Genomic DNA, 24,726 nt, shown 5'->3' with positions numbered 1-24,726 from the left:
AATGAACTCAAAAAGAAGCCACTGAGATTCCTTTGTGGTGAGCTATACATGAATTGGATGGATCTTCTGTAAAGTGAAAGAAGAATAATAGTCAAGAGACTGCATGAAATATGTAACTGAATTTTAGGTAGGGTCCCCTAAAAGCTACACTAGAAGATACTCCTTACTTTTAATCCTTGAAGTTGAGAAGAGACAGGTAACTGCAGCACTGCAGGAAAAGCTCCTGCAGAGGTGAGAAGCACTTTGTCCATTTAGATTAAACTACTGCATGTGTTTAGGCTCCCTGCCTTGTGTATCTCCCAGAGCAGAATGGTGAATCATGGAATGGTTTGGGTTGGAAGGGAACTTCAGGATCATCCAGTTCCACCCCCTGGATTGGGTTGAGATTTTCTGTAGGCCCCCTTTAAAAAAGCCTCTAACTTCTATATAGAGGTCAGAGCAGGAAGGAAAAACCCGACAGTGGTGATCCAGGACTTGGGACAGATCTGAAAACCTCACCAGCACAACCCTGCCTGTGCTACCCTGCTCTCTCAGAGCAGTGACAAAGCCTGGGATGTCTCTCCAGCTTTATCCATGCATTTCCCATTCCCAGGTTGCTTCCCCAGCTCTGGAGGACAAGTGGCTCCTGCGGCCCATCAATACTGCCCACAAGAGCTGTTATCGATGAGACCGTGCCCAAGGCTGAACGTGCACATCACCCCCTCCCTGCGCTCTCAGTCTGGCTGACCCACAAAACAAGTGGTGCTCCCTGTCTGCTCTACCAGCACTGGTCATAGAAGCACAGAGTGGCAGGGGTTGGATGCTGGGAACAGTCAGAATGCTGCTGAATGGAGAGGAACAAGCAAAGATCACAGAATCCCAGCCTGGTTTGGGTTGGAAGGGACCTTAAAGCTCCTCCAGCTCCAACCCCTGCCACGGGCAGAGACACCTTCCACTAGAGCAGCTTGCTGCAAGCCCCTGTGTCCCACCTGGCCTTGAACACTGCCAGGGATGGGGTCCTTTCCAACCCATACCAGTCTCGGATTCCACGCTTCCATGGATTTTGCAGATCCTGGCATCATCCTCTTCCATAAACCCTTTGTATTTCTGAAGGAGTGAACCCTAACACCTCAGTTAATGCCAGCTGCAGTAGGACGGAGCTCACAAATGCTCGTTCACAGCATTTCCTTGAGAACCAACCATACCATTTTATAAGCACAGTTATAAGGTTTGCTCTTTTCAAGCAGCCTTCAAAAGCTGCACTGTTTTGGAACAACATCATTCTAAAACACCATTTCTTTTCTGTCCCTTCAGTCCCTGTAATGAAATGTGCCACCTATTCCAGCTGTCACTGCTTCCACACCAATCAAGTTTCTGTATGATTTACCTGGTAATTCTGTGACTTGTTTGATAGCTCCCATCATCTCATCTTGCAGATAAATGGTGCAGGGTACTACCCCTGCGAGACACTAGGAGTGCATCTGCTCCAGAGAGTTTGTTGGATTTCATGGTTACACTTTTACCTCTGAACCATCTGAAATCTGTTTCAGATGAAGAACTGGGGAAGGGTTCACTTCGAGGCACCCATCCCACAATTAGCCACAATGCAAATCTGATTTATCTACTAAAAACCTCAAAACATCTTCAAATAGCAAAGAAAGAACACCAGATCAGTCCTATGTGAACAGTGAGCACCAGAAAGCAATGAACTAGGTGATGCCATTGATGATTTTGATATTCAATTACAGAACTGCAGAGTTTTATCTCACAACTTCCCTCTCTCCATGTGACCTGGCGCTGTCCCTTTAGCATGGACATCTAATTGGAATTCTCCTGGATACCCTCGAGCTCTATTTGGATCATTTCTGCACATCCCCAAATCTCAGAATTAAGGGAAGATTTTCCTCATCAGTCTTGTTTCTATCAGGAAGAGGTTTTTTAAACTTCAACCCCATACACATTGCTTTAAAGGTCTGGTTTTGCTCTTCAGATACTCAGATTAAAGGAGAGCAGTGGAAGATGGTCCCATCAGCTTCAATCATACCACAGGCACATGGCGAAGGAAATACATTCTCCTCTTATACTGGTACCAAAGCTCTCCAGCTCACCAAAACCCCAACAGTCAGCTCTGGAGGTGTTCAAACCATGTGCCCTGGGTAGCTCTGTTTGCTTTAGTGCCTGTTGCTGCTCCAGTCACTTCTATAAGAAACTGCAGAATTCCCTATTGTCGTGGTTTAAACCCGGTCAGGTAACTCGTTCACTCACTTCCCCCCCTTTCTTGCCCTCCCCCTGCTCCCGGAGGGACGGAGAGGAGAATCGAAAAGAATGCAACTCCCACGGGTTGAGATAAGAACAGTTTAGTAACTAAGGTATAACACAAATCACTGCTGCTACCACCAATGATAATAATGATAAAGGAAATAACAAGGGAAGAGAATACAATACCTCAGCACCAGCCGACCGATAACTTGCCCCCCCTCAGCCCGACCAAGCTCCGACCGATACCTCCTCCAACCCTGCAGTCCCCCAGCCCTTCCGGCTCACTCCCAGTTACCTCCTGGGCATGACGTGCAGTGGTATGGAATACCTCTTTGGTCAGTTTGGGTCAGGTGTCCTGTCTCTGCTTCCTCCTGGCCTCCCCTCCTCCCTGGCAGAGCATGAGGCTCACAAAGTCCTTGGTCAGGGTAAACATCACTTAGCAACAACCGAGAACATCGGCTTCACCAACACTGTTCTCAAACTGGAAGTCAAAACACAGCACTGTACCAGTTAACACAAAGGAAAAACATGACTGCTACTGCGGAACCCAGGACACCTATCATTCATTCCACAAAGTCAGTCTCTTGCCTAAGTTCCATGGACAAAGCCATTCTCCTCTGCTCTCCATTTAAATGCTGCTTCCTCACTCGTCCTGCCCACTGCCTTTGCTGGGATGTCCTTTAATATTCCCTGCAGTAGATGGTCAGGAAGGCAGTTGCTTTTTCATCAGAAACTATACTGAGGATAGGCAACAGATAGGCAGAGACAGGCAGGAAATGTAATTTCAGCCCTATCATCAAACCTAATTCAATGCATTTTTATGTTCTAGAATTACCCCCCCCCCCCCCCCCCGCACATCTGGAGATGGATTTTCCTCAATTTCAGCTCCCATTTAAGTATCAAAACAAAGGGAGTGGGGGACATGAGAGGACACCCAGTGCACTGATGACAATTACCATAAATCTTAGCCTGGGAATGTGGGATGCTTCCTAAAAGCAGGATTACATCACCTGATGATAACCACGAGTCTGTGTTCCCAGCTCTGAGCACAAAACCTCCCTTCAAACCCTGAGCAAGCAAAGGCCAGGACACTTAAATAAAGCTGTTTGGGATTTATTGTTTAGCTCTTAGAACTGACCTTTTCTTCCAGCCAGGTTTGAGGATGGGCTCTTACACTGATTGATGCAGAGGGGGTTTCAGTCTGATTCACAATCACAAAAGCACAAATACTCCCTTCAAATGCTATCAGTTTGCTAAAATCTGTGCAAAACACTTCAGGAGTATTTTCATTTCAGCAATTTCATTTCAAAACCGCTCACATTGCCTCCCTTCAGTATTTTCCACACCATAAACCCAATTCGGATCTCACACATCATGACTGATAAGAACAGGGAAGAAAACAAAAGCCAGAGCTGACTCCTCTCTGCCATCAGAGCACATTTAGGACCATGTTCTACATATATATACATATATATGTACATTATAAATATATATGTGTGTGTAGTATTTCCATCATTGTATAAGACCAATTTAGGATACTCATTTCCATCCTCAGCAGCTGCAACAGTGGCAGAGGCTGCTGAGAAGGCTTTTTTCATCCATTCAAGGCAGAAACCAGCCACAAATTCAGCATTTTAGGGGAGAAAATGGAAGGGGATTTTTGCAAGTACCTTTTTTTCTCCCAAGATAGCTCTGCCAGGTCAGAACACAACTGGCATTTAATAGGACATGGCTTCAGCAAAGCAAATAATGACATTTTACTGTAGCCTTTGACCGCTATTAAATGGGAGGTCATGGGTTTATAACTGAGCAAGAGACAACAGCGGCATAAAGGCCTTGTCTTCACAAGATCTGATGTAACAGCACATTCCCAGAATAAATGTTATTAATAGCAAACCAGACTAAATTATGACCCTCACTTGTACAACACTGACAGCAATCTCTAAAACCTACTGGCATTATATCATAGAATCACAGACTCCCTGAGTGGTTCAGGTTGGAAGGGACCTTAAACCTCACCCAGCTCCAACCCCTGCCACAGACAGGGACCCCTTCCACCGAAGCAGCTTGCTCCAAGCCCCTGTGTCCAACCTGGCCTTGAACACTGCCAGGGATGGGGCAGCCACAGCTTCTCTGGGCACCCTGTGCCAGCGCCTCAGCACCCTCACAGGAAATGGATTCCAGGAAGAGACAGGAATGCAGAAGGAAGCCAGGGAACACCATGGTGCCCAACACGCTTCTCCAGGGATGCTCTGCTCCAGCTGGGAGCAAAGAGCAGCATGAGTGACCTGCTCCGTGCACAGTGGGACAACACTTCCCTGGAGGGATGGGGAGGGGACTCCCCATGGGAACACAGAGTAGAGCCAGTGAGGACTCAACTCAGAGACACACATAAGGGTGTCTGAGAGGGAGGATGCTGCAGCCTCAGACCAAACACAACCATTCTGCGCCCTGCAGTAAGTCAGAGGAGGAACCTGAGGACAGGGTGGTAAAGGAATGCTTCCCAGCAAGGCTGTGCCTCCCAGCTGGCAGCAAGCCAAGGTTTCCATGTTTGGGTTCAGAGTGATTATTTTCCAAGCAATGAGGAGTCAAGTCATTAGTGCCACAAAATGTCAAAACCTCTGCTTAATGAAGCAGGCAATCTAGTGGGGTGCAGGAGATTACGAGCAGACTGATCTCCTGCCTTCAGTGTGCACGTGGAGCTGGGCTGCCCTGCAGAAGGAACAGACGGGGTCGGGGGACACCAAGAAGCACAACAGATGACAGCAAAGGGAGCAACATTCACCCTGGGTAAGAGTAAAGAAGTCCCTGTTCTGCAGCCCTGGGGAGCGTTAGGAAGTCAAGGCAACTGGTAAGGGAGCAGAAGTAATGGTGGGGCTTGCAGAGCACCACATATTTTCCCTTAGGAGAAGCTCTCCTTAGCATCACTGAACTTCAAGTTCTTTATGCATAGGACCAAATAAAAGCCCCAACCATCCCTTGGCCTCGTGTAGGTATTAAGACATGGGAATCAGTTCTCCCCAAACACAAGCACTCCTCCTTCTATTGTTAGAGCTGGTAAAGCCAACACTGAGGTTTCTGCCTCCATAAGGAGTTGAAACCAAATAGGATTGCAAAACACTGCAGGGAAAACAAATGGAATTACTGACCATTTCCTTTAGACTGTAAAGCATTCAGGAATAAATATCTGAGCCAGAAGGAAAGAGGAAAACTGAGTGGCACAAACGCATCCCTGCCCGTGGCAGGGAAGTTGGAAGTAGATGACACTAAGGTCCTTTCCAACTCAAACCATTCTACAACTTCGTGATGCCGAAAAACTCCAGGAACCATCACATCCTCCCTTCTTGACTCACTTCACATCCCAGTATTTCCACTTAGGACAAAGGCCAACTTCAACTTGAACTCAGCCTAAAGGACCCCTGAAGAAATCAACAGCTCCAGGAGCTAAGAAGGAAGATGAGGTTTGGGTAAAGCCATCAGCAGCACTGCAAGCAGGAGCGGGTTAGGATGGGCATTGCCTGGGACCCTGGGTATGTGCAGCCCACACCAAACATGAGCTGAAGCACAGCCAGTTCCTCCTGTCAAGTGCTGAGGACAAACAGGATTAGCACAGGATGAACAAAACAAAAATGATTTCCCAAACCTGATCTGACAGGTAATTGGAATTACTGACGAGTTTTTTCTCCCAAAGAAAGGTAAATCTGGGGACAAGGATTTACTTTCGCCTGGCATTTAGAGCTCTGAAAGGTGAATGCAGCCCCAATGCTCCTGTGACACTGAGAAACACCACAGTCCTGAGCACCAGCTGAGCTGGGAGATCAAAAGGAACATCACACCAATTCAGTCAGCAATAAACCAAGATCCTGATGGTGAAGGATTTCGGTAAGAAGACCCTGGCAGTGGATGCCTTTGATGACCAAGCAGAATAAATAGTCGGAAAGAAATGAAGCAGAAGGCAAGCACAGAGACAGATTTGTTACCTGTTACCTACGGGGGGGGAAATCCATTCCAACTTTTCCATATAAATGATTTCTTGATGGGAAACAGGATACCTTGTACTTTGCACAATGCCGTACGTTAGAGCTAAATCAGTGTCCTGTTTCCTAAGTGACAACTGAAGCTCCTTCACACTGAAACTCTAGGCAAGTTACCTGGCATTAGGAAGTCCAGTGACAGTGGTATTGGAATTATACAATCCCAGCCTGGTTTCTGTTACAGGGAGCTTAAAGCTCACCCAGCTCCAACCCCTGCCACGGGCAGGGACCCCTTCCACTAGAGCAGCTTGCTCCAAGCCCCTGTGTCCAACCTGGCCTTGAACACTGCCAGGGATGGGGCAGCCACAGCTTCTCTGGGCACCCTGTGCCAGCGCCTCAGCACCCTCACAGGGAAGAGCTTCTGCCCTGTAACTAACCTGAATCTCCCGTTTAAGTTCTGGAGGGTTGATCCAGGTATTTATTCTGGAACTCTTTCCATCTCTCAACCAAGCAGAAGAAGCCAACACCGTCCTCCCAAGAGGAGGGCAGGAAAAGTCAATTGCTTCCATAGCAACAGACACACCAAATTAACAGGAGTCTCTCCTGCAATCAGGGCTGATCCCAACGATTTCCCATTCCCTTCAGGTCAGTGGGCTTCATAATGCTGGGCCAACCACAAGATTCAGCAGTAAAACCATTTGTCAGGCCATGGTTGGGCTGATTGTTCCCTTGTTTCCTCCCAGTTCATCACTGTCCACTATGACAGAGGCTGGACAAGGAGCCTGCTCAATCTGTTTGGGGGTTTGTGGGATTTTTTGGCTCATTGCCTGTATTTTCACCATGAAAAAGCAGAGCATGATGCTGATTCATTCATTCATTCCCTCTGAAAGGGCTTTTTCTAACACCTGAGATGTGTTTTGCTGCGTTTAAGTGTCTGGTATGACTAAAATGAAAGATACATGATGAAAAGAAAGCAGCAGCAGCAAGGAGATGTCCACCTCAACAATCCTTTAAGCAAAGGAAGAGAAAAAGGAGCCATGAGATGCCCATAAATACCACTGCGATGGTAAATCACTGTCTGTGCTGGGGTACCAAACTCGATTAGGGATGGGAAGAGCTGCCAGCCTAATGGGTATCAAGCAAACATCCCCAGACCAGACGTTTAAGATTTGTGTCCCCAAATTTCTGAAGAAGGATTTAATCAAATGAAAAGATAATGTCAGAGCATACTCAGCCTTTGAAACATCACAACAAGGTAATAAATCACACAAAATGCAACTGCAAACATTGATCCGAGACAAACAGCATTCCCTGAAAGCACCATCCATCTCGGACTGCTTCCAATTGCTTTCCTGAGCACGGACAAGTCTAAACATGGTGTAGCTCCCATATTAAAACTAAAAAGCAGTTCGAAGGAAGATGGCCTCGTGATACAAAACCAAGGAGAACCAAGAAACCAGGACACCATTCACTCCATGAGCAGAGCCACCAGGCAGGAGGAGGGAGGTTTTGGTATGCCTTTGCCAAACAGTGCTGGAAGGACTGGAGCAGAGACAGGGGGGAAGACTGATCAAAATCCATTCAAACCCTCCTTACGAAGCCCTCACTGAGTCAAGAAAACAAGGGACAATTCCTTCCCTGGCACAGACATTCTGAGTCAAAAAGGGCTTTACTGAACTGACCACTGCAATCACTAAAACTTCTACAGACATAGAATTCTGAGAGAAATAGTTTCTGAATGCCACAAAACAACTTTTTTTGTCGTAAAATCACAGAATGGTTTGGGTTGGAAAGGACCTTAAGATCATTCAGGTCCAAACCTCTGCCATGGGCAGGGATACCTTGCACTAAACCATGTCACCCAACTCCATCCAACCTGGCCTTGAGCACTGCCAGGGATGGCTCATTCACAACTTCCTTGGGCAACCCATTCCACTGCCTCAGCACCCTCACAGAGAAGAGCTTCTTCCTTAGATCTAACCCGAACTTCCCCTGTTTCAGTTTGAACCCATCACCCCTTGTGCTATTGCTCCAGTCCCTGATGAAGAGTCCCTCTCCAGCATCCTTATAGGCTCCCTTCAGGCACTGGAAGCTGCTCCGAGGTCTCCACGCAGCTTCTCTTCTCCAGGCTGAACAGCCCCAGTGTTCTCAGCCTGGCTCCATACTGGAGGTGCTTCAGTCCCTGCTCATCCTCATGGCCTCCTCTGGACTTGTTCCAACAGCTCCATGTCCTTCTTATGTTGATATCCTTACACCTAACCTGAACTTCTCCTGTTTCAGTTTGAACCCATCACCCCTTGTCCTATCGCTCCAGTCCCTGATGAAGAGTCCCTCCCCAGCATCCTTGTAGCCCCCTTCAGACACTGGAAGCTGCTCTGAGGTCTCCACACAGCTGCTCTTCTCCAGGCTAAACTATAAAACATGGACCCGTTTCTGCTTTCACTTAAGTACATTAAATTCATCTCACAGAATGCAATGGCTGCCTCTGTCAAAACAAGGAACAGAATTCCATAGATAATTTTTTACCCAACTCTAACACTTTGCTGTGCCCTTGCTATCGGAACATCCCTCCAAAGATACCAGCACCAAGTTCTTCTTTCTGCTTCCTCCCAACTTGTCCGTGAATGCATCCTGCAAGATGTCAGAAGGCAGAATTCCTGGGAGCAGCACAGAGGCCACAAGGTGGTTGCTCAGGAAACCACCTCCCTGGAATGTGCTGAAATTTGCCCAGAGCCTTAAAATAAACATTTTTAGCATGGAGCAAAAGACTCATCTCCAGGCATCCCAAACCAAAAGCATCATTTCTATATGCACAGTAGATAATGTTCTCGGCTCTTTGCTATTTAGCGTTTTAAACTGCCTTTAAGTATGTAATTAATTACATGACTTGTCAGGGATCACTTTACAAACCTCTCCACCTCCACTCAATCGTGAGGCTCCAGCATATCTTCTGCCTTTTTTCCTTCTTTCAACTCCTATCATCCCTCCTGGAGACACTTGGGATTTAACACTGTGTGCTAACATCCTGCACAGGATGCACACGTTTCAGCAGAGGGCTAAAAGGAGCCTAACAGTGTAGAAAGGAGCTTCATTTCCTTGGAAAACTGACTGTGCCTTCAGGCTTTGCTGCAGTCCAGGGTAGGACTCAGCACCTCTTCCTCCACCTTCCCATCAGGAGCTGGACACTACACCCAGACTGAAGGTCATCTGGTCCCTATGACTTGTCCAGATCTTTGCTCTTTCTTCTATACACAAAAAGCCATTCTCAGCTACTGAGCTCTTTCTGAGGTCTCATCTCCTCATGTTAACATGCAGTGAGTGGTTCCTATAGCTGACTGTTGGGGTTTAACCTCAACCAGCAATTGAGCTCTGAGCCCCTTGCTCACCCCAGTGGGATGGGGACAGTCATAGAATCCTGTCGTAGAATCCCAGCCTGGTTTGGGATGGAAGGGACCTTAAAGCTCACCCAGCTCCAACCCCTGCCACGGGCAGGGACACCTTCCACTGGAGCAGCTTGCTCCAAGCCCCTGTGTCCAACCTGGCCTTGAACACTGCCAGGGATGGGGCAGCCACAGCTTCTCTGGGCACCCTGTGCCAGCGCCTCAGCACCCTCACAGGGAGCTGCTGTAGCACTGGAAGAAGAAATCTGTGCGTGCCATATGCTTCCTTCTACAAACAGTCTCAGAAACCCTTTCCCAAGGGAGTCCTCCATTCCCTCTTTACCTGCCTGTCCCACACAACCAACATGAGCATGGCTGAACTCTTCAGAACACCAGCTTCCCAGCTACAACAGGTCCAAGTCAGTGCTGCTCACTAGTGTGTGTGCTGTGACAAATCTCTTGCTCTCACTTCTTTCCCTTCCTTAAGGATACTTCAAGGCAGCACAGAGCTCCACTTTTCCTTTCAGATCACTGCATTATCACCAAGAGAAGGAGATCAAAAAGCTAAAAAGAAAGAAGTAATAATTGCAGATCCCATTGTCAGAGCTGGCTCCTGGGCTTGGCAAGCATCCTGCCCATCAGAACAGCCTGGCAAGTGGAGCTGGGGCAGGGGGGAGACACACACGTGCAAGCACGCCTGCAAGGACTGGGAATGTGGAATTGATGCTTTTTAAGCCAAATTTACAATTCAATTATAATTCTCTGTGGATGCAATCATAATGAGTTTATAATTATTAACAATTACAAACATGACAGCAGAAGCTCTTTAGTTAGAAGAAGAAAGGGCTGCAACAGCAAAATTTTAATTGTAATTCATGATGATTGAAAAAGAAGGAGCACTTTTCACAGCAGCTCTGGCCTCAAAGGAGGCATTTCCAAGCACAGGGACTGGCTGTTATTTTTCCTAAGACAACTCCTCTTTCAAACACAATACATTAAAGAAAGAAAGAAAGCCCACATTCAAAATCTGGACAACATTCAATTAATTCCTCCAATTGTGAATCCTCTGTAAGCATCCAGAGAAAGAAACAGCAGCCTCATTTCAGAGAATCACTTATCAATATGACCTCTTCTACTGCGCCTTCACATTTAAAGAGGCAGATTCCAACCCAAACCATTCTATGGGTTTATGTCACATATTTATGTGCCATTTCCAAACACCCAAAGTCCCTGTCCCCCATCCACAGCCTACACTGAACACGGGTCCCTTCAGTTCATGAACTAAGGAATATGCCAGGGAAGGGAACTGCTGGTGCTTTAGGACAACACCTCCCCAGGTTGCTGCTTCCATTAGGAATCTGGGAAGCAATTCCCAGCTGGCAAGATGCAGCTCTGTGAGGATTTCACATCTCAGACACATACAGGGTTAAGCCAGGGAGGGACACGACCCACTTCTATTTATGTTTCAACCAGAGGCCTCCAGCAAGATGTATACTTTAAAGAACAGTTACTACAGGATACAGGCATTAGAAGGTACTTCTTTCTAATAATATAAAAACATCAAACAAGCAATATTCTTGGAGGCAGGTTAAGAGGTCCCAGAGTTTTGCATTAGCTGATCCAATGCTATTTCTAAATATGGTTTTATTCCAGCCTCTCTGAAGACCAGCATTCAAAATGTAAGGAGCCTGTTTACTGGGTCATGTTTAGCTTCTCCAAAGCAACTCCAGCTCTCCTAAATCATTCTGAGGGGAGCGAGGCCACACACAAATTGCAAGTAACAAAAGTAGATGGGCATCGATTAGAAACTAATACTTGTTCAAGCTTCCAAGCCAAGGAAACGCGGCTGGGGAAGGTTTCAACCATCTAGAACAGGAGCTGTACCACATTTATAAACCTTTTGGGTTTGGAATTGCCTCTTTTAAGGGTGAGCCTTCGCATGCAGCTTACCAGGGCAGTATGCATCAACGTCCAGTTTCTGTGCTGAAGAAAGTGTTGGGGAGCCAAGCTCAGACTCAGGGATTCGAGGGCTCTCAACAAACTTTGCTTTCCTCAAAGGGGCTAAGGAGAAGGAGGGGGAGAGAGAAAGAGAGGTCATGAGTAAGGGAAACAGCAGGCAACAGATGGAAGCACTTAACTAAACGACACTGTCAGACTCAGATCAGGTTACCCCTGCTTTTTCCCCCCAGAAAAAGAAAGATTATCTGCATTCTTTATGAAGGAGATGGCTCTTGTTAAAGCCTCCACACTGCACAGTCTTACTTGAAAGTAAGGCACATTCTTGATACTCTCAAACACTTCCTTTTTCCTCCTTTACTGCTATTTTTTTATAGGAAGCAAATGGGCCTGGATTCAGCAACTGTAGAAAAGCTGAGATCCAGTGAGGTACATGGAGCCCAGCAGAGTTAATGCTAAGTATCTACACTGAACACACAAATTCCGTGTCCAGTAACTGTTTCCTTCAAACATAAAGTATCAGCCTCCAAACATTCTTGATGCCTGACCAAGCAGATTTGGTGCTTAACCCAGAGGATCAGAGGAAAGCTAATGCTGGCCACTGTTATCCTTGCAAGCCCAGAAACAGACTGCAATAAAGAACAGGGAAAAGGTAAAGCTGCCTGTAACAAAGCAGTGTTGACCACCAGTGCCAGAGAAAGGGGATCTTCCCCCATGTTTTAACAGTCTAAATGCTCAAAACCACATTTGTAATAAATAATTACTAAAGCACTTGGATTAATAAGATTTTAAACAGATATCCAGCCAGAGCAGAGAAACAGAACTAGGAAATACATTGCAGAGGTTTAGAAGCGAAGCTCATGTGCCCATTGAAGTGAAAGGCTCCATAGACAGTGCTGTGGCTCAGCGTGTTTCATGACCCCACCCCGATCCTCAGCAAATAACCTCCATTTACAGAATCCGTATTTATAGCCCTGCAAATTAGATTTGGGATCTGAAACTCAAAGGACACACAGGTTTGTTCTCAGGCACCGCCTGTAATAAAAGCTCAGTGGGTCAAACGATGACCTCTGTGGTGGCAATAAATCTCTTGCTTTTAAGGAGCCTGATGGCCCCCCAGCTGGAAAAGGCTCAGCAATTCCAGTGAGGAGGAACCAGAAGGACAACACTCAACCCGCCTGCTGGAACTGAACTGGTACAGAAAGGATCACAGGGGATGGGGAAAAAGGCTGGGATATGGTTTTACCCTGTAAAGCAGAATACAGCAAGAAATCAGCCCCCACCACCCTGCAGCAAAATAGGTGCTGGACACCCCCTAAGGACCCATCCCAGGATCCCCTCATGATGAGGGGGAAATGGTCCCACACTACCATTCTGCACAAGAGGCTCCCAGACTGGTATCAGGGATATTTACAGCACATTCCCCTCCATGCTAGGCAAGCGGAATGCAGGAGACATGGAGATCAGGGCAGCCGGGAGCCCCTTCTCCCCCATGAAGCTGCAGCCCTGCTCAGACACACAGGCCAGTGGTGTTAAAACTCCGGTACCTGCACACACAAGCACCCTCCCAGCTTGCAAATTGGCCAGCAGCAGTGAAAACATGAATCACAGCAACCCTCTTGTGCCAGATGCTGATGTAATGAACACACGTAAATATTGAGGAGATTATTACCATGGCACAGGAATTGTTTAGACTAATAATCCTGCATGGGCCAATCTGCTGCTATTTCTTTTGCAATTGCAATTTTAACCAATGGGTTTCTTTGACATCTTTTACCACAGCCCCAGTAAGTGTCATTTTTATCTTAGAAACAGCTCATCTTTCATTTCTTTTCCATTTCTGGCTACCACCAGAGCCACCCATCACCTGATGCGATACCCAGCAGCACTCAATTGTTCTGCAGTACAGAATGAACACGGTTTGAATGGTCGAAGAGAGGTTAATGACTGCAATGGGGCTCTCACCAGAAGGCACTGCACAAAGGATGATTTGAGTTAGGAACCCAGAGAAGGAGGACAACCTGTTCCAGTGCCACCCTCACACGGAAGAACTTCTGCCTTATATCTAACCTGAATCTCCCCTAAGTTTGAACCTATTGCCCTTGTGCTATCAGTACAGTCCCTGATGGAGAGCCCCTGTCCAGCAGCTCCACGTCCTTCTCACATTGAAGACACCAGAACTGCTCCAAGTGCTGCAAGCAGAGTCTCATGGGAGCAGAACAGAGGGGCAGGATCACCTCCCTCATTCTGCTGGTCAGGCTTCCTTTGGGCAACAAGAAGTCCTCCTAGCTCATACATAACCCAATTACATGGCAGGAGGATTCTCACGTAAAACTCCTGACTCCTGCCCAAATGATGATTATCCTGACAGATTCATCTCTGGGCACCAGCATTCCACTGGAATAAAGAACAAATGGAAATGCCATAAACTCCAAAATCTGCTTTGCCATTTTTTAGCCAAAGGTTCAAGGCTGACATTGATCTTTTCATTAAAGTGACTTCTCATTCACACCGGTGCTGAACATCCTCCTGTGAGCACAGGCAAATCTCACCATCCAAGGCACGGGGTGAGCCTTGGCCTAACCTGTGAAGTCTTCTATACCTGCTCGGTCCATCAGACTTTATTTCTCTTTGCACTTTCCTGTGCAAATGAGGTTGGCTCTAGACATTAAACAGCATCAAACCAGCCCTTCCACTTCCACAACTCTAAATTTCTGAGAACAGGACTTCTTCCAAAAATAACAGGGAAAAATAAGAGTATCTGCAATAACCACTTGTAAAACCACAATGAATTGAGGATGCCAGTAGCCAGTAACACTGTCATCCAGAACTGCAAAATGCACACTAAATGCTGAAAAACATACTGATCACAAGGAGCCTGAAGTCAAACCCTGTCACTTGGGTCCCGCTGCCCATTGACTGGGGACAGCCCAGGAGTGATGCAGCAGCCCAGGCTGGAGGTACCCTCAGTGGCCAGGCCAGATGCCCAGGGCTCAAGGAGGAAGCGTGAGCAGCAGCTCAGGGAGGGGACCCTGCCCCTCTGCTGCGCTCTGGGGACACCCCCCTGCAGTCCTGATCCAGCTCTGGGGCAGCAGCACAAGAGGGACGTGGAGCTGCTGGAGCGAGTGCAGAGGAGGCCACGGAGATGCTGCGAGGGCTGGAGCAGCTCTGCTCTGGAGCCAGGCTGAGAGAGCTGGGCTGGGGCAGCCTGGACAAGAGAAGGCTCCTGAAGGGGAGACCTCAGAGCAGCTCCAGTGCCTGAAGGGGCTGCAGGAAAGCTGGAGAGGGGCTTTGGACAAGGGCCTGTAGGGACAGGCCAAGGGGAATGGCTTTAACCTGCCAGAGGGGAGACTGAGATGAGCTCTTAGGCAGAAGCTCTTCCCTGTGAGGGTGCTGAGGCGCTGGCACAGGGTGCCCAGAGAAGCTGTGGCTGCCCCATCCCTGGCAGTGCTCAAGGCCAGGTTGGACACAGGGGCTTGGAGCAAGCTGCTCTAGTGGAAGGGGTCCCTGCCCGTGGCAGGGGTTGGAGCTGGATGAGCTTTAAGTCCCCTTCCAACCCAAACCAGTCTATGCTCATGTAGGAACTGACTTGCTACTCCTAACATAGGAATTTACACTTAAACAGCTGGACAAGCTATTTAAAACAAATAGTGCACGTTCTGGGGAAGTTTCTGCAGTTCTTGGCAGGATTAATCCCCACCAGCCAGTAGCCAGTGACACCCAGCAGAGCAAAACTGAAACCCTTCCTTCAGCGCAAATAAAATCCTCATTCCACTTTGACAGCAACTTTTCCTGTGCAAGGAAAGCGATGCTAATTCCAGGGGAGGAATTAAGCACATCACGCAACACCAGGGCAAGCACTCAGTTTTATTAGATCCCTCATTTATGCCACTTTCTGCAGCAGCTGGGGACAAAGAAATGCTTTCTGTCTTGGCCCTCATGATAATTCTCTGTAATAGCCACACGGACACTGGAAGTATTACACTGTCAGCAGATTGAGGGCTTCAAAACATACAGGAATAGAAAAGAGTTTAACAAATGTATGCATTTTTATATGTACATGTTCTGGTAAGGCATACGTTTGAGAGCAACCAAAAGGAAGCATCCTATTACCTGGATTTCAGGTTTGCAGGCAGCTTCCTAGAGCCGTATAACGGAAGATACAGTTAATAAACCCCAAAGACCTGAGGACCCCCAACAAGGCTTCATTTTCCTCCCTCTGCTGACAGCCTGTCACTAACCCTGCACTGTGAGTTAGGAAGCACACATAAGCAAACAGATATTTAGAGCAGACACACAGGACTGCAATAAGGCCCTGTTAAACACATGGGGAAATACTTTAGTAAGAGGCTGCAATGTCAGTCTGCAGGCTGAATGGTTCAGAGACTCTAACAACAGAGATCCAGAGGATTTGGAAAGTATGCCCAGCAGAGGAACAGGAACCATTAGCCCAGTTCATAGCATTCCTTAAACCTGTACACCCAATACCAGTCACTCCTGAAGCTCTCACTCCATGAGCAGCACAGGAGAGCTGCGTGGTCCCCCCAACCCAAACCCACTTCAGGGATCAGGAGCTGCTGCTGGCTTATCCCACGGAGCCCTGGGAACAACCCTGGTGCTGCTTGTGATCCACATCAAGCATCTGATCTACTACCACAGAAAAACAAAGCCCAGGAAACCCAGGATGTGCTTGTTCTGTCAGAGTAATCATTCATCTCCATTAGTACTGTGTTCTAGTTCAGCCTGTTGAGCATACCTAATTCTACTGCATTTGCTATGTTGCCATTTCCTTGTCACATAATTTATAGATGAGTTAGTATTTTAATTAAAAAGGGGTTTTCTTTAAATTAAAAGGCACTGATAAAAGGAAATTACCATGGATCAGCATGGCTTCATCTGCTAAATTCAGTTTCAGCTCTGGAAGGAATGTTTCACCAGGAAAGGGTTATTAACACCTAATGACCTGATTGAGCAAAGCAGGTTTTCAGGCAGCTACTTCAGTAGATCAAAATTCACTCCACGGTTTGAATCATGGAATGGTTTGAGTTGGAAGGGGCCTTAAAGCTCCTCCAGCTCCAGCCCCTGCCACGGGCAGGGACACCTTCCACTGGAGCAGCTTGCTCCAAGCCCCTGTGTCCAACCTGGTCTTGAGCACTGCCAGGGATGGGGCAGCCACAGCTTCTCTGGGCAAGGTGTATATATGGAGCACACCACCTTTGTTTGTGTATACAGCCATAAAGACACACAAGAAATGAATCTGCCTATGGACAAGGAAACAACAGCTCTTTTTCCATTGCACAAAGGGTGGCCTGACTGTCCCAGGGTACCTGGGAGCCTCTCCTCATGCTGGCTCTTTTCAAGTGATGCAGGAATGTCCATTATGGTGCCCTGACCTGCATCAGCATAAACCACCACAGCTTGCTGTTACAGAGACTTCATCATTAGAGATTCTCCTCACTTGGCACTAGAACAGGGTGTCAGTCCTGTCGGAACAGGCTGCCCAGCGCGGTGCTGGAGTCACCATCCCCAGCAGTGCAGGTGAGGCCCTCAGTGCCATGGGTTAGTGGTGGCCTTGGCAGTGCTGGGGAATGGTTGGACTGGATGAGCTTAAAGGTCTCTTCCAACCTGGTTGATCCCATGATTCTTGTGATAAACTATGGAGAGGATGCAATCCCTCAAATGCTCCAGCTTTTACCAAATCCTGCCTCAGTTCCATGGCTATGGAAGATCCAGAGCACTGGTTTGAGGAAGAAACTTCAGAAACTCCTATTTAAGGAGTAGTACTTCGGCCATCACCCCTTCTCCATCTTTAGTTAATAACGACGGGGGGCCATGCCAAAGGCTGATTCACGTGCTGGAAGCTGCCCAATGGCTACGTAATGCTGCAGAGAGTAAGGAGACTTTATTGAAGTCTCCCTCGTGCTCCAGTGTTTTAAGTGCTGCAGTGCTATTGATCCATGGAGCTCCTGGAACAAGTAACTGTCAGATTCAGCACAGCTGGATGACACCCAGACCACCAGAGCTGGGCACCCTGTGCCAGCGCCTCAGCACCCTCACAGGGAAGAACTTCTGCCTAAGAGCCCATCTCAGTCTCCCCTCTGTCCATTGCAGCTTTAAATAATCCAGCATTCTTTAACAGAAACCCCAGTGCGACAGCATTTTCCCTCCTGTTATTTGAGAGTATAAAAGCTGGTTTAATTGCATTTTCAAGCCTTTCCCCTTTCATCACCCTGTTATCGCAGCATCGTGGGGAGGGTAGAACATGCATGGAGTGAGAACAATGTGGTGTCTGGAAAGACCATACTTGTTCCAAAACCCACAGAAAATGTGTTTAGTTTGGGAGATAAGATCCTGCAACATGAAAATTGAAGGAAATGAAGGTGGAAAGAGGAAGAGAGCAAAAAAGGCAGGAAGAGAGTCCAGCTGGAAGAACAGCAATGGGAAAGGAGAGTTAAAATAGGCAACTATCAAAAACTGGCTGTATCTAAAATCTAACATGAAGGTTTGGCCTATTCTGCTTCTGAACGTGGAGTGGATCCTGCAATCCTGTGGGACCACAGAAATCGACCAGAAAATCATCTTCCCCTCTCTGTTTTGCTCCAGATGAACAGTTCTGTACCAGGCACAGAAAACAACAGCAAGCCAGAGCAGAAATGGTGCAAGGAGATGTTCAGTGACACCAGAAAGGAATGAGTCTCCTGAAGAAGCAGTGCAATTAAACCAAATGATAGCTCAGTAACGGCTTGTACAGCTTTTGCTAAGGAAGTCATTCCACCTAAAATCCCAACCTGTTTCCAAGTTTCACTTCCAGAAAGAACTTTAGCTTCGTTTCCATTTTCCTTGTTACCACGCGACTCTTTCCTGTCATTTAGAGCCATTGGAAGAGCAATTTGTTATCAAACTTCTCCCTGCTGGAGCCAGCAGACAGCAAATCCAGCCCACTCCTGGGGCAGCCCAAATGTCTGTGGTTTAGGTTAGAGCAGTCGGAGCATCCCAGCGTGAATCTGCAGAGCAGCTGTTGCCTGGAATACTCTGGCAAGCCTTGAGGAAGACAGTTGCTCCTATTAATGATCCCAGAAACTGAAAACAAACCCTCTCTTTCCCTGTAGATAAGGTTTTTTCCAATGAGGACTGCCAAGAAGTCATTATCCCCATAGGGGAGATATCTTTGAGGAGAAGCAGGTATTTAATTACCATATAGACATGGCAGGAGGAGGACGTGGTAGTTGCATCTTCCCATTCAAACCCATCAAATTGATTTTGGCTTCTCGGAGTAGACTTTTCCACATCATTCCCCATTTAAACGTCTTCTTTTCAGCCTCTTCTGAAGTAGTTTAAAATTGCCTCTTTTAGTAGAAATTCCTCATGCGTGACTCAAGGTAGAAACTTGTGCAAAAGAGGAGGATGAAAGAAGAGAAAGGAAGTCAGCAGCACTTGCTCCAGCTTCCCGACGTCATCTTGCTATGAAAATAAGCAATTCCCCCCCGACATGTTGCATGGATTGCTGTTGCAGTCAGTTTTCAAGCTGGAAGCTTCAGTTATAACTAAAACCAGTGAATGAAGACCTGGCACTATGGGATGAAAACACATCGCTGAAATCTTAAGCCTGCATCCGATCTGCTCAAATGGAAAAAGAACCCTCCCAAATGGCAGAAAAGAGACAGGGTAGAGCGGGATGAAGAGTGTTCCTCACCCCCCTCATATACCCCTTTCCCAAGTTTTATTTCATTAAATGTTAAATCTGAACCAGATGAGAGGAGAATTCAACAAAACACAACTGCTGAATTGCGTTATCCCCATTCCATTTCCTACTACAATTCAGTGACTCAGATATCTCCTGGGCACTAAAAATGAGAAGAACTGTCAAAAAAAGACCTGAATAAACTGTAAAGGACTTTTATTCTAAAGAAAGTAGCAAAGAGCTTGGGCACTTGAATCAAATTACACAGGTAACCCCTTTCACTTGCTGTTTAGAAAAAAAGTGTTTCACCTTTTTCTAAGCATAAAGCTCAACTCCTCAAAACCACAGCTCAGATTTCAGTATAACCGTTCAAGAGAGAAATCAGAAACTAATCAACAACTACTGAAGCAAACCCACCTTCCTCTTTTTCCATAGGAAACTTATTGCTGGAGCTACAGGCTGATCCGTCCCACCTTTGTGCCCGCAATGGATGGAGCAGAGCCTCCTGGAAACTATGCTAAGGCACATGGCAAATAAGGGGGTGCCTAAGAGCTCATCTCCATCTCCCCTCTGGCAGGTTCAAGCCATTCCCCTTGGCCTGTCCCTACAGGCCCTTGTCCAAAGCCCCTCTCCAGCTTTCCTGCAGCCCCTTTAGGCACTGGAGCTGCTCTCAGGTCTCCCCTTCAGGAGCCTTCTCTTCTCCAGGCTGCCCCAGCCCAGCTCTCTCAGCCTGGCTCCAGAGCAGAGCTGCTCCAGCCCTCACAGCAGCTCCATGGCCTCCTCTGGCCTCGCTCCAGTAAGTTGCACATAAACAAAATCTAATTCATTCTCCCCCCATATCCTTAAGCTCACACCAAGATATTGTGACACCAATGAGAGAGAAGGTTAAACTGTAAACCACCCTGCCACTCAAAGCCCAAGTAATCCCACATTAAGGCACATATGGGACCATATCTTGTTCACTATACCACACCATGGTGTAAGACCAGGACTACATAGCACACGTGCTAATGTAAATTCATTACAGATTTTAAGTTGAAGGCAAAAGATGCCAATAGCTAAGGAAGGCTCAGGGGGGACCTGATCGCTGCCTACAACTGCCTGAGAGGAGGATGGAGCCAGGAGGGGCTGGGCTCTGCTCCCAAGGAACAAGGGATGGGACAAGAGGAACCGGCCTCAAGCTGCACCAGGGCAGGTTTAGATGGAGCTGAGGAACAATTCCTGCCCCAGAGGGTGCTCAGGCATTGGAACAGGCTGCCCAGGGCAGGGCTGCAGGCACCGTCCCTGCAAGGGTTCACACAGCGTGGAGACGAGGCCTCAGTGCCATGGGGCAGTGGTGGCCTTGGCAGTGCTGGGAACGGTTGGAGTGGGTGAGCTTAAAGGGCTTTTCCAACCCGGTTGATTCTACAATTCTACAAGTGATTTTCCTGCCCGGCACAGAAATCCTGCAACAGGAAGTTCCAAAGAAGGGGTCACAGACACACTCCATCCTCTGGGCGCTCCTCAGCATGTCATATTCCACAAGAGCAACTCCCAGCTGCAGCACTTTGTTTCATAACCTGCCTCAGAAGTGATGCCTTATCCCAGCTCGCACCTACCTCGCTCCTCTCTGCATCTCCCACACCCTTATCTTCCCTTTTCACTTTATCTTTAGCCTTTGTCAAACTGAGTGTTCCTTCTCCCCCGTCTGAAGCTGCTTTTTTTCCCATCTACACTTTCTCCCTACCCAGATTTGCACAGTAGCTGATAACTGGCTCATGTGAAGGCTGGTGCCTTCATCTTCCAACCAGTCCTATCATTCCATCCCTCCCCTTTCTGCTCGCTCTCCTCTTGCCCATTCCAAGGACCCCAAAGCAGATCAGAACACAGCCGAGCTGCCTCTATGCTCCTTTTCCAGACCCTCTAAATCAGAAAAAGAGACTGAAATTCAATGTAAAAGCTCCGAAAACAACAGGGAAAAAATCCCACTGAGTCCAACAGCTCAACTGCCTCGGCCCTGGGCTCTTCCAAGCTCCAACCTGCCCTACAGCACAGCCAGCTGGGACACTGTCCCAGGGCACATCCATAGCAATTCCCAGTGACTTTTGTATTCACTGGTGGAAAGCCTTCAGGTTAGAGGTTATCACAGTGCAAAACCTTCTCTAGCTGTCAGTGATTAGGTTGGACTTGATGATCTTAAAGGTCTTTTCCAACCTGGTTGATTCTAGGATTGCCATCAATAGAAACAGCATCGCCAACACTAGTGCTAATGTATCTGTTAGAGGGAGGGAAGCAGCTGGTTTTGTTGAACCTCATTTTAAGTTGCATTTACTTCTTTCCTACAACCAACCAGTTTGCTCATTAATATGTGATTACAGAAGAAGCTCAGCTTGGCAAGAGGCTGGATTCACTGTCTTTTTGGCACCGCTCCTTCTGATTTCCTGATCTAACTGAAGATGTCCCTGCTCACTGCAGGGGGCTGGACTAGATGAGCTTTGTAGGTCCCTTCCAACCCAAACCATTCTGTTTAAAAACACTCCTAAAACATTCTCTGTAGTCATATAATCATTAAGCAGATAATTGGGCATTCTAATAGGAAAAATGCCACAAAGAACTTAAATCACCAACTTGCCTCAATAGAAAATGGCTATTTATTCATCTAAATGTCTACACTGTCTAAAAGCCTCATTCCTGGCAGTGCTCAAGGCCAGGCTGGATGGGGCTTGGAGCAACCTAGTGGAAGGTGGCCCTGGCCAGGGGGCTGGAACTGGATGAGCTTTAAGGTCCCTTCCAACCCAAACCAGGCTGGGATTCTGTGATCTGAAGGATTCTACCACTGAAGAGAAAGAAAGGAGTGAGTCTTGCTTCCATTCACAGAAGATTTGTGTTACATTTATGGAGGGGAAAACATAAATCACAGTAATTCTGTACAAGAATAAATCAGGTAAAATGAGAAGCATGCAGAAAAGCCAGTCCACTTCTTTCACCTCTGCATGAACTAATGTGACACCCAAACACATCCTGCTGAACACAAAGGGTCATAAACCAGCCTTTGTTTTCTTAAGAGGAGAATTCTCTCTCAAGGAGAGAACAATGTTAGGTTTAAATTAGCATCTATTAACCCACATTTACCACAGCTGACCAGTACAGTTCCTCTGCTTGGATGTGATGGTATCTGAGATTGCAAAGCAAAAGGCCACAACAGCTTTAGAGCAAGCCTGACATGAAGGCGAGTTGTAACTGCAGGATGATCATATCATGAAATATTTATAGTGCAAAGCCACTTACTTCTGAACTCAAACCATAACAGAGCGCTATATACGAAGTGCTGCTCTGATGCAAACGTGATGAAGAAATGTAACCCTGTGTGTATAAACTACTCAAACGTGCCATGTTTAGAGCACTGGTGGGTATCTGGCAATCAGAAAGAAGGTTTCAGCACAACAATGTATTTACACACACACAAATGCCTTCTGTCCAACTAGAAACTTAGGACAAACATGGTACAAGCTAAAACTAAGCCCATATGTTGTACAGCAGTGATTCCTTTACCAGAAGACAATCACAGCATCACAGACTGGTTTGGGTTGGAAGGGACCTTAAAGGTCATCAAGTTCCAACCCCCTGCCATGAAATGTGCATTTATTCACGCTCATCCTTGTACAGCCTGGCCTTGGATTAGCTGGGCAGCAAGGACTTGTCTGCTTTTACCCATGGAAATGGTGTTCCCTGAAGTAGCACCAGGTGACGTTCAGGACCCTGAATATCTGCTGTAACAAACACAAATAATGAAATAAATAATATTGAGGATTATTTCTTCCATCAAAGCACCATTTCTAAACAGTTTGGGTTGATTTGTTTTCTCCTTTAATCGTCTTTGTTGACAGTAAAAATGCCCATTTCTTCCTGCAGGATCTAAATCTCATCTGTATCTAAATCTAAACTGTTGTTTAAACCATTAAAAACTGGGGCTGGAAGAAGAAAGCAGCTCATTCAGAAATGGATACTCACAATATGTACTTGGAAATCAATCAAGAATCAGATCTTGGGTACAAAGTATATGTGATTTCTTAATGGAGGGCATGGAAGAGGGATGGATTATCCTATTGCATATTCTGAGGTGCAAGAACCACTGGCAAAGATTTCTGGCAACAGAAGACACACAGGTAGACAGGAATACAGCTGGAATGTTGAACCAAAACATCTCTGATACAGCTCCAACTCATAGGCATGTGGTGAAATCAGCAATATATCCAGGAACGGAATTGCACAACACCAACAGCTACTCAAGGGAATCACCACAGAGCAAGGAAAGAGATGGGAAGTGCCAAAGCAAAGGTCCAGAGCCAACAATCAGTCTCAATTCTCAACTCTCTGTTGAGTGTCAGGGATCTGTGATGAACACCCAGTGTCCTGGGTCTCCTGTGTGACCCCAGCATCATGCTGAACACATCCTGTGGCAATGAGTGGCATCACTCCAAAACTAGTAACACTACCATGGGTCTTGGTGAGCCCAAGCAAACCTTCCTACACGAGGAGAGCAACTGGGTACAGATCCCCTCAGAAATGTACCTTTGTAAAAGTAATGGTGTGATCATGGAGGACATGGGAGGAAGAGTTTTCCAACCAGGCTGTCTCATTGTTACACACGTAGGAAAGGGTCGGAAAACAAGCAGTCCAGTTGGAGGTAAGGGCTTATCCCAAAGCAGTGTGTCCTGTGAAGCCTCTTTTGCTCACCAAGAGCTGCACAATCAAGCGCACAGAACTTCTCTGAGGGCACACTCTAGGAGCCATGAGGAAAGACGTAGCCAAGGGAAGAGCAACGGCCTGATTTAACTCCACAGGAGGCTTCCTACACCACCTCCTCTTGCTATAGAAACCTCTTAGCTACGTCTGAAAATTCAAACCCTCACACAGCAGAAGTGTAATCGTGACAGATGCTCCATTTTGTGCAGCACCCGTGTGAAATAAGGACAGGATTCTAGCTCCGAGCTTCTGGAAAGCCCTGGAGCTTCACGGCTAGTTCGGTTGCCTTTTTAATGTTACCTGCACCAAACATAAACCTCTGGGGCTCTCTCTTTGTTTAAGCATCTCTACGAATACCTGAAATGATGATGATGATGCCCACGGCAAGAGCTTGGAACCGGATGATCTTAAGATCCTTTCCAATGCTAATTATTCTATGACTCAATGACCACATTTCCCAGCACCAGTGCTGTGATAACAGGTTTACCCCATCCTCTGCAAGTCTGAGCAGTTCAACAGCCTTGATGTAAAGAGCAAATCCTGAAGGTTCTTCAGGCCATCTCCCACCCAAACACCCAGGGAAAGCACATGGGATTTCTGCACATCTCTATTACAATCCCTACCCTGTCAATATGGAAGGCAGCTGTGTGTCAAGCCAAAGGTTCCTTTTGTAAGCAGTATTTGGGAAAATCCATCCTAAAACCAGTTTAGTGACTTGCAGAAGCCAATAAATACAATATGCCAGCTTTCTCTTTCCCTCTATTTGAGTTAC

The 24,726-nt window shown here is 47.0% G+C and overlaps 1 protein-coding gene across 13 annotated transcripts in view; it reads right to left on the bottom strand.

Annotated features, from left to right (window-relative positions):
- TANC2 (tetratricopeptide repeat, ankyrin repeat and coiled-coil containing 2) overlaps nt 1-24,726 on the bottom strand; it is a 218,872-nt gene that overhangs the window by 101,259 nt on the left and 92,887 nt on the right. For 8 of the 13 annotated variants that reach the window (XM_062625109.1, XM_062625112.1, XM_062625114.1 and 5 more), the window contains one exon: nt 11,543-11,653. The exons of the other annotated variants lie outside the window; for them this stretch is intronic. In XM_062625109.1, coding sequence (XP_062481093.1) covers nt 11,543-11,653 — 111 coding nt within the window. The remainder of the gene's footprint in view (nt 1-11,542; nt 11,654-24,726) is intronic. 13 annotated transcript variants of the gene reach the window in all.

This window comes from Pezoporus occidentalis, unplaced genomic scaffold, assembly GCF_034315485.1.
Source record: "Pezoporus occidentalis ecotype Australia unplaced genomic scaffold, CSIRO_AGI_Poc_V1 ctg277, whole genome shotgun sequence".
Taxonomy (NCBI): domain Eukaryota; kingdom Metazoa; phylum Chordata; class Aves; order Psittaciformes; family Psittacidae; genus Pezoporus; species Pezoporus occidentalis.
Note: the sequence above shows the minus strand (reverse complement) of the source record. Positions and strands in the feature narration are given on the sequence as shown.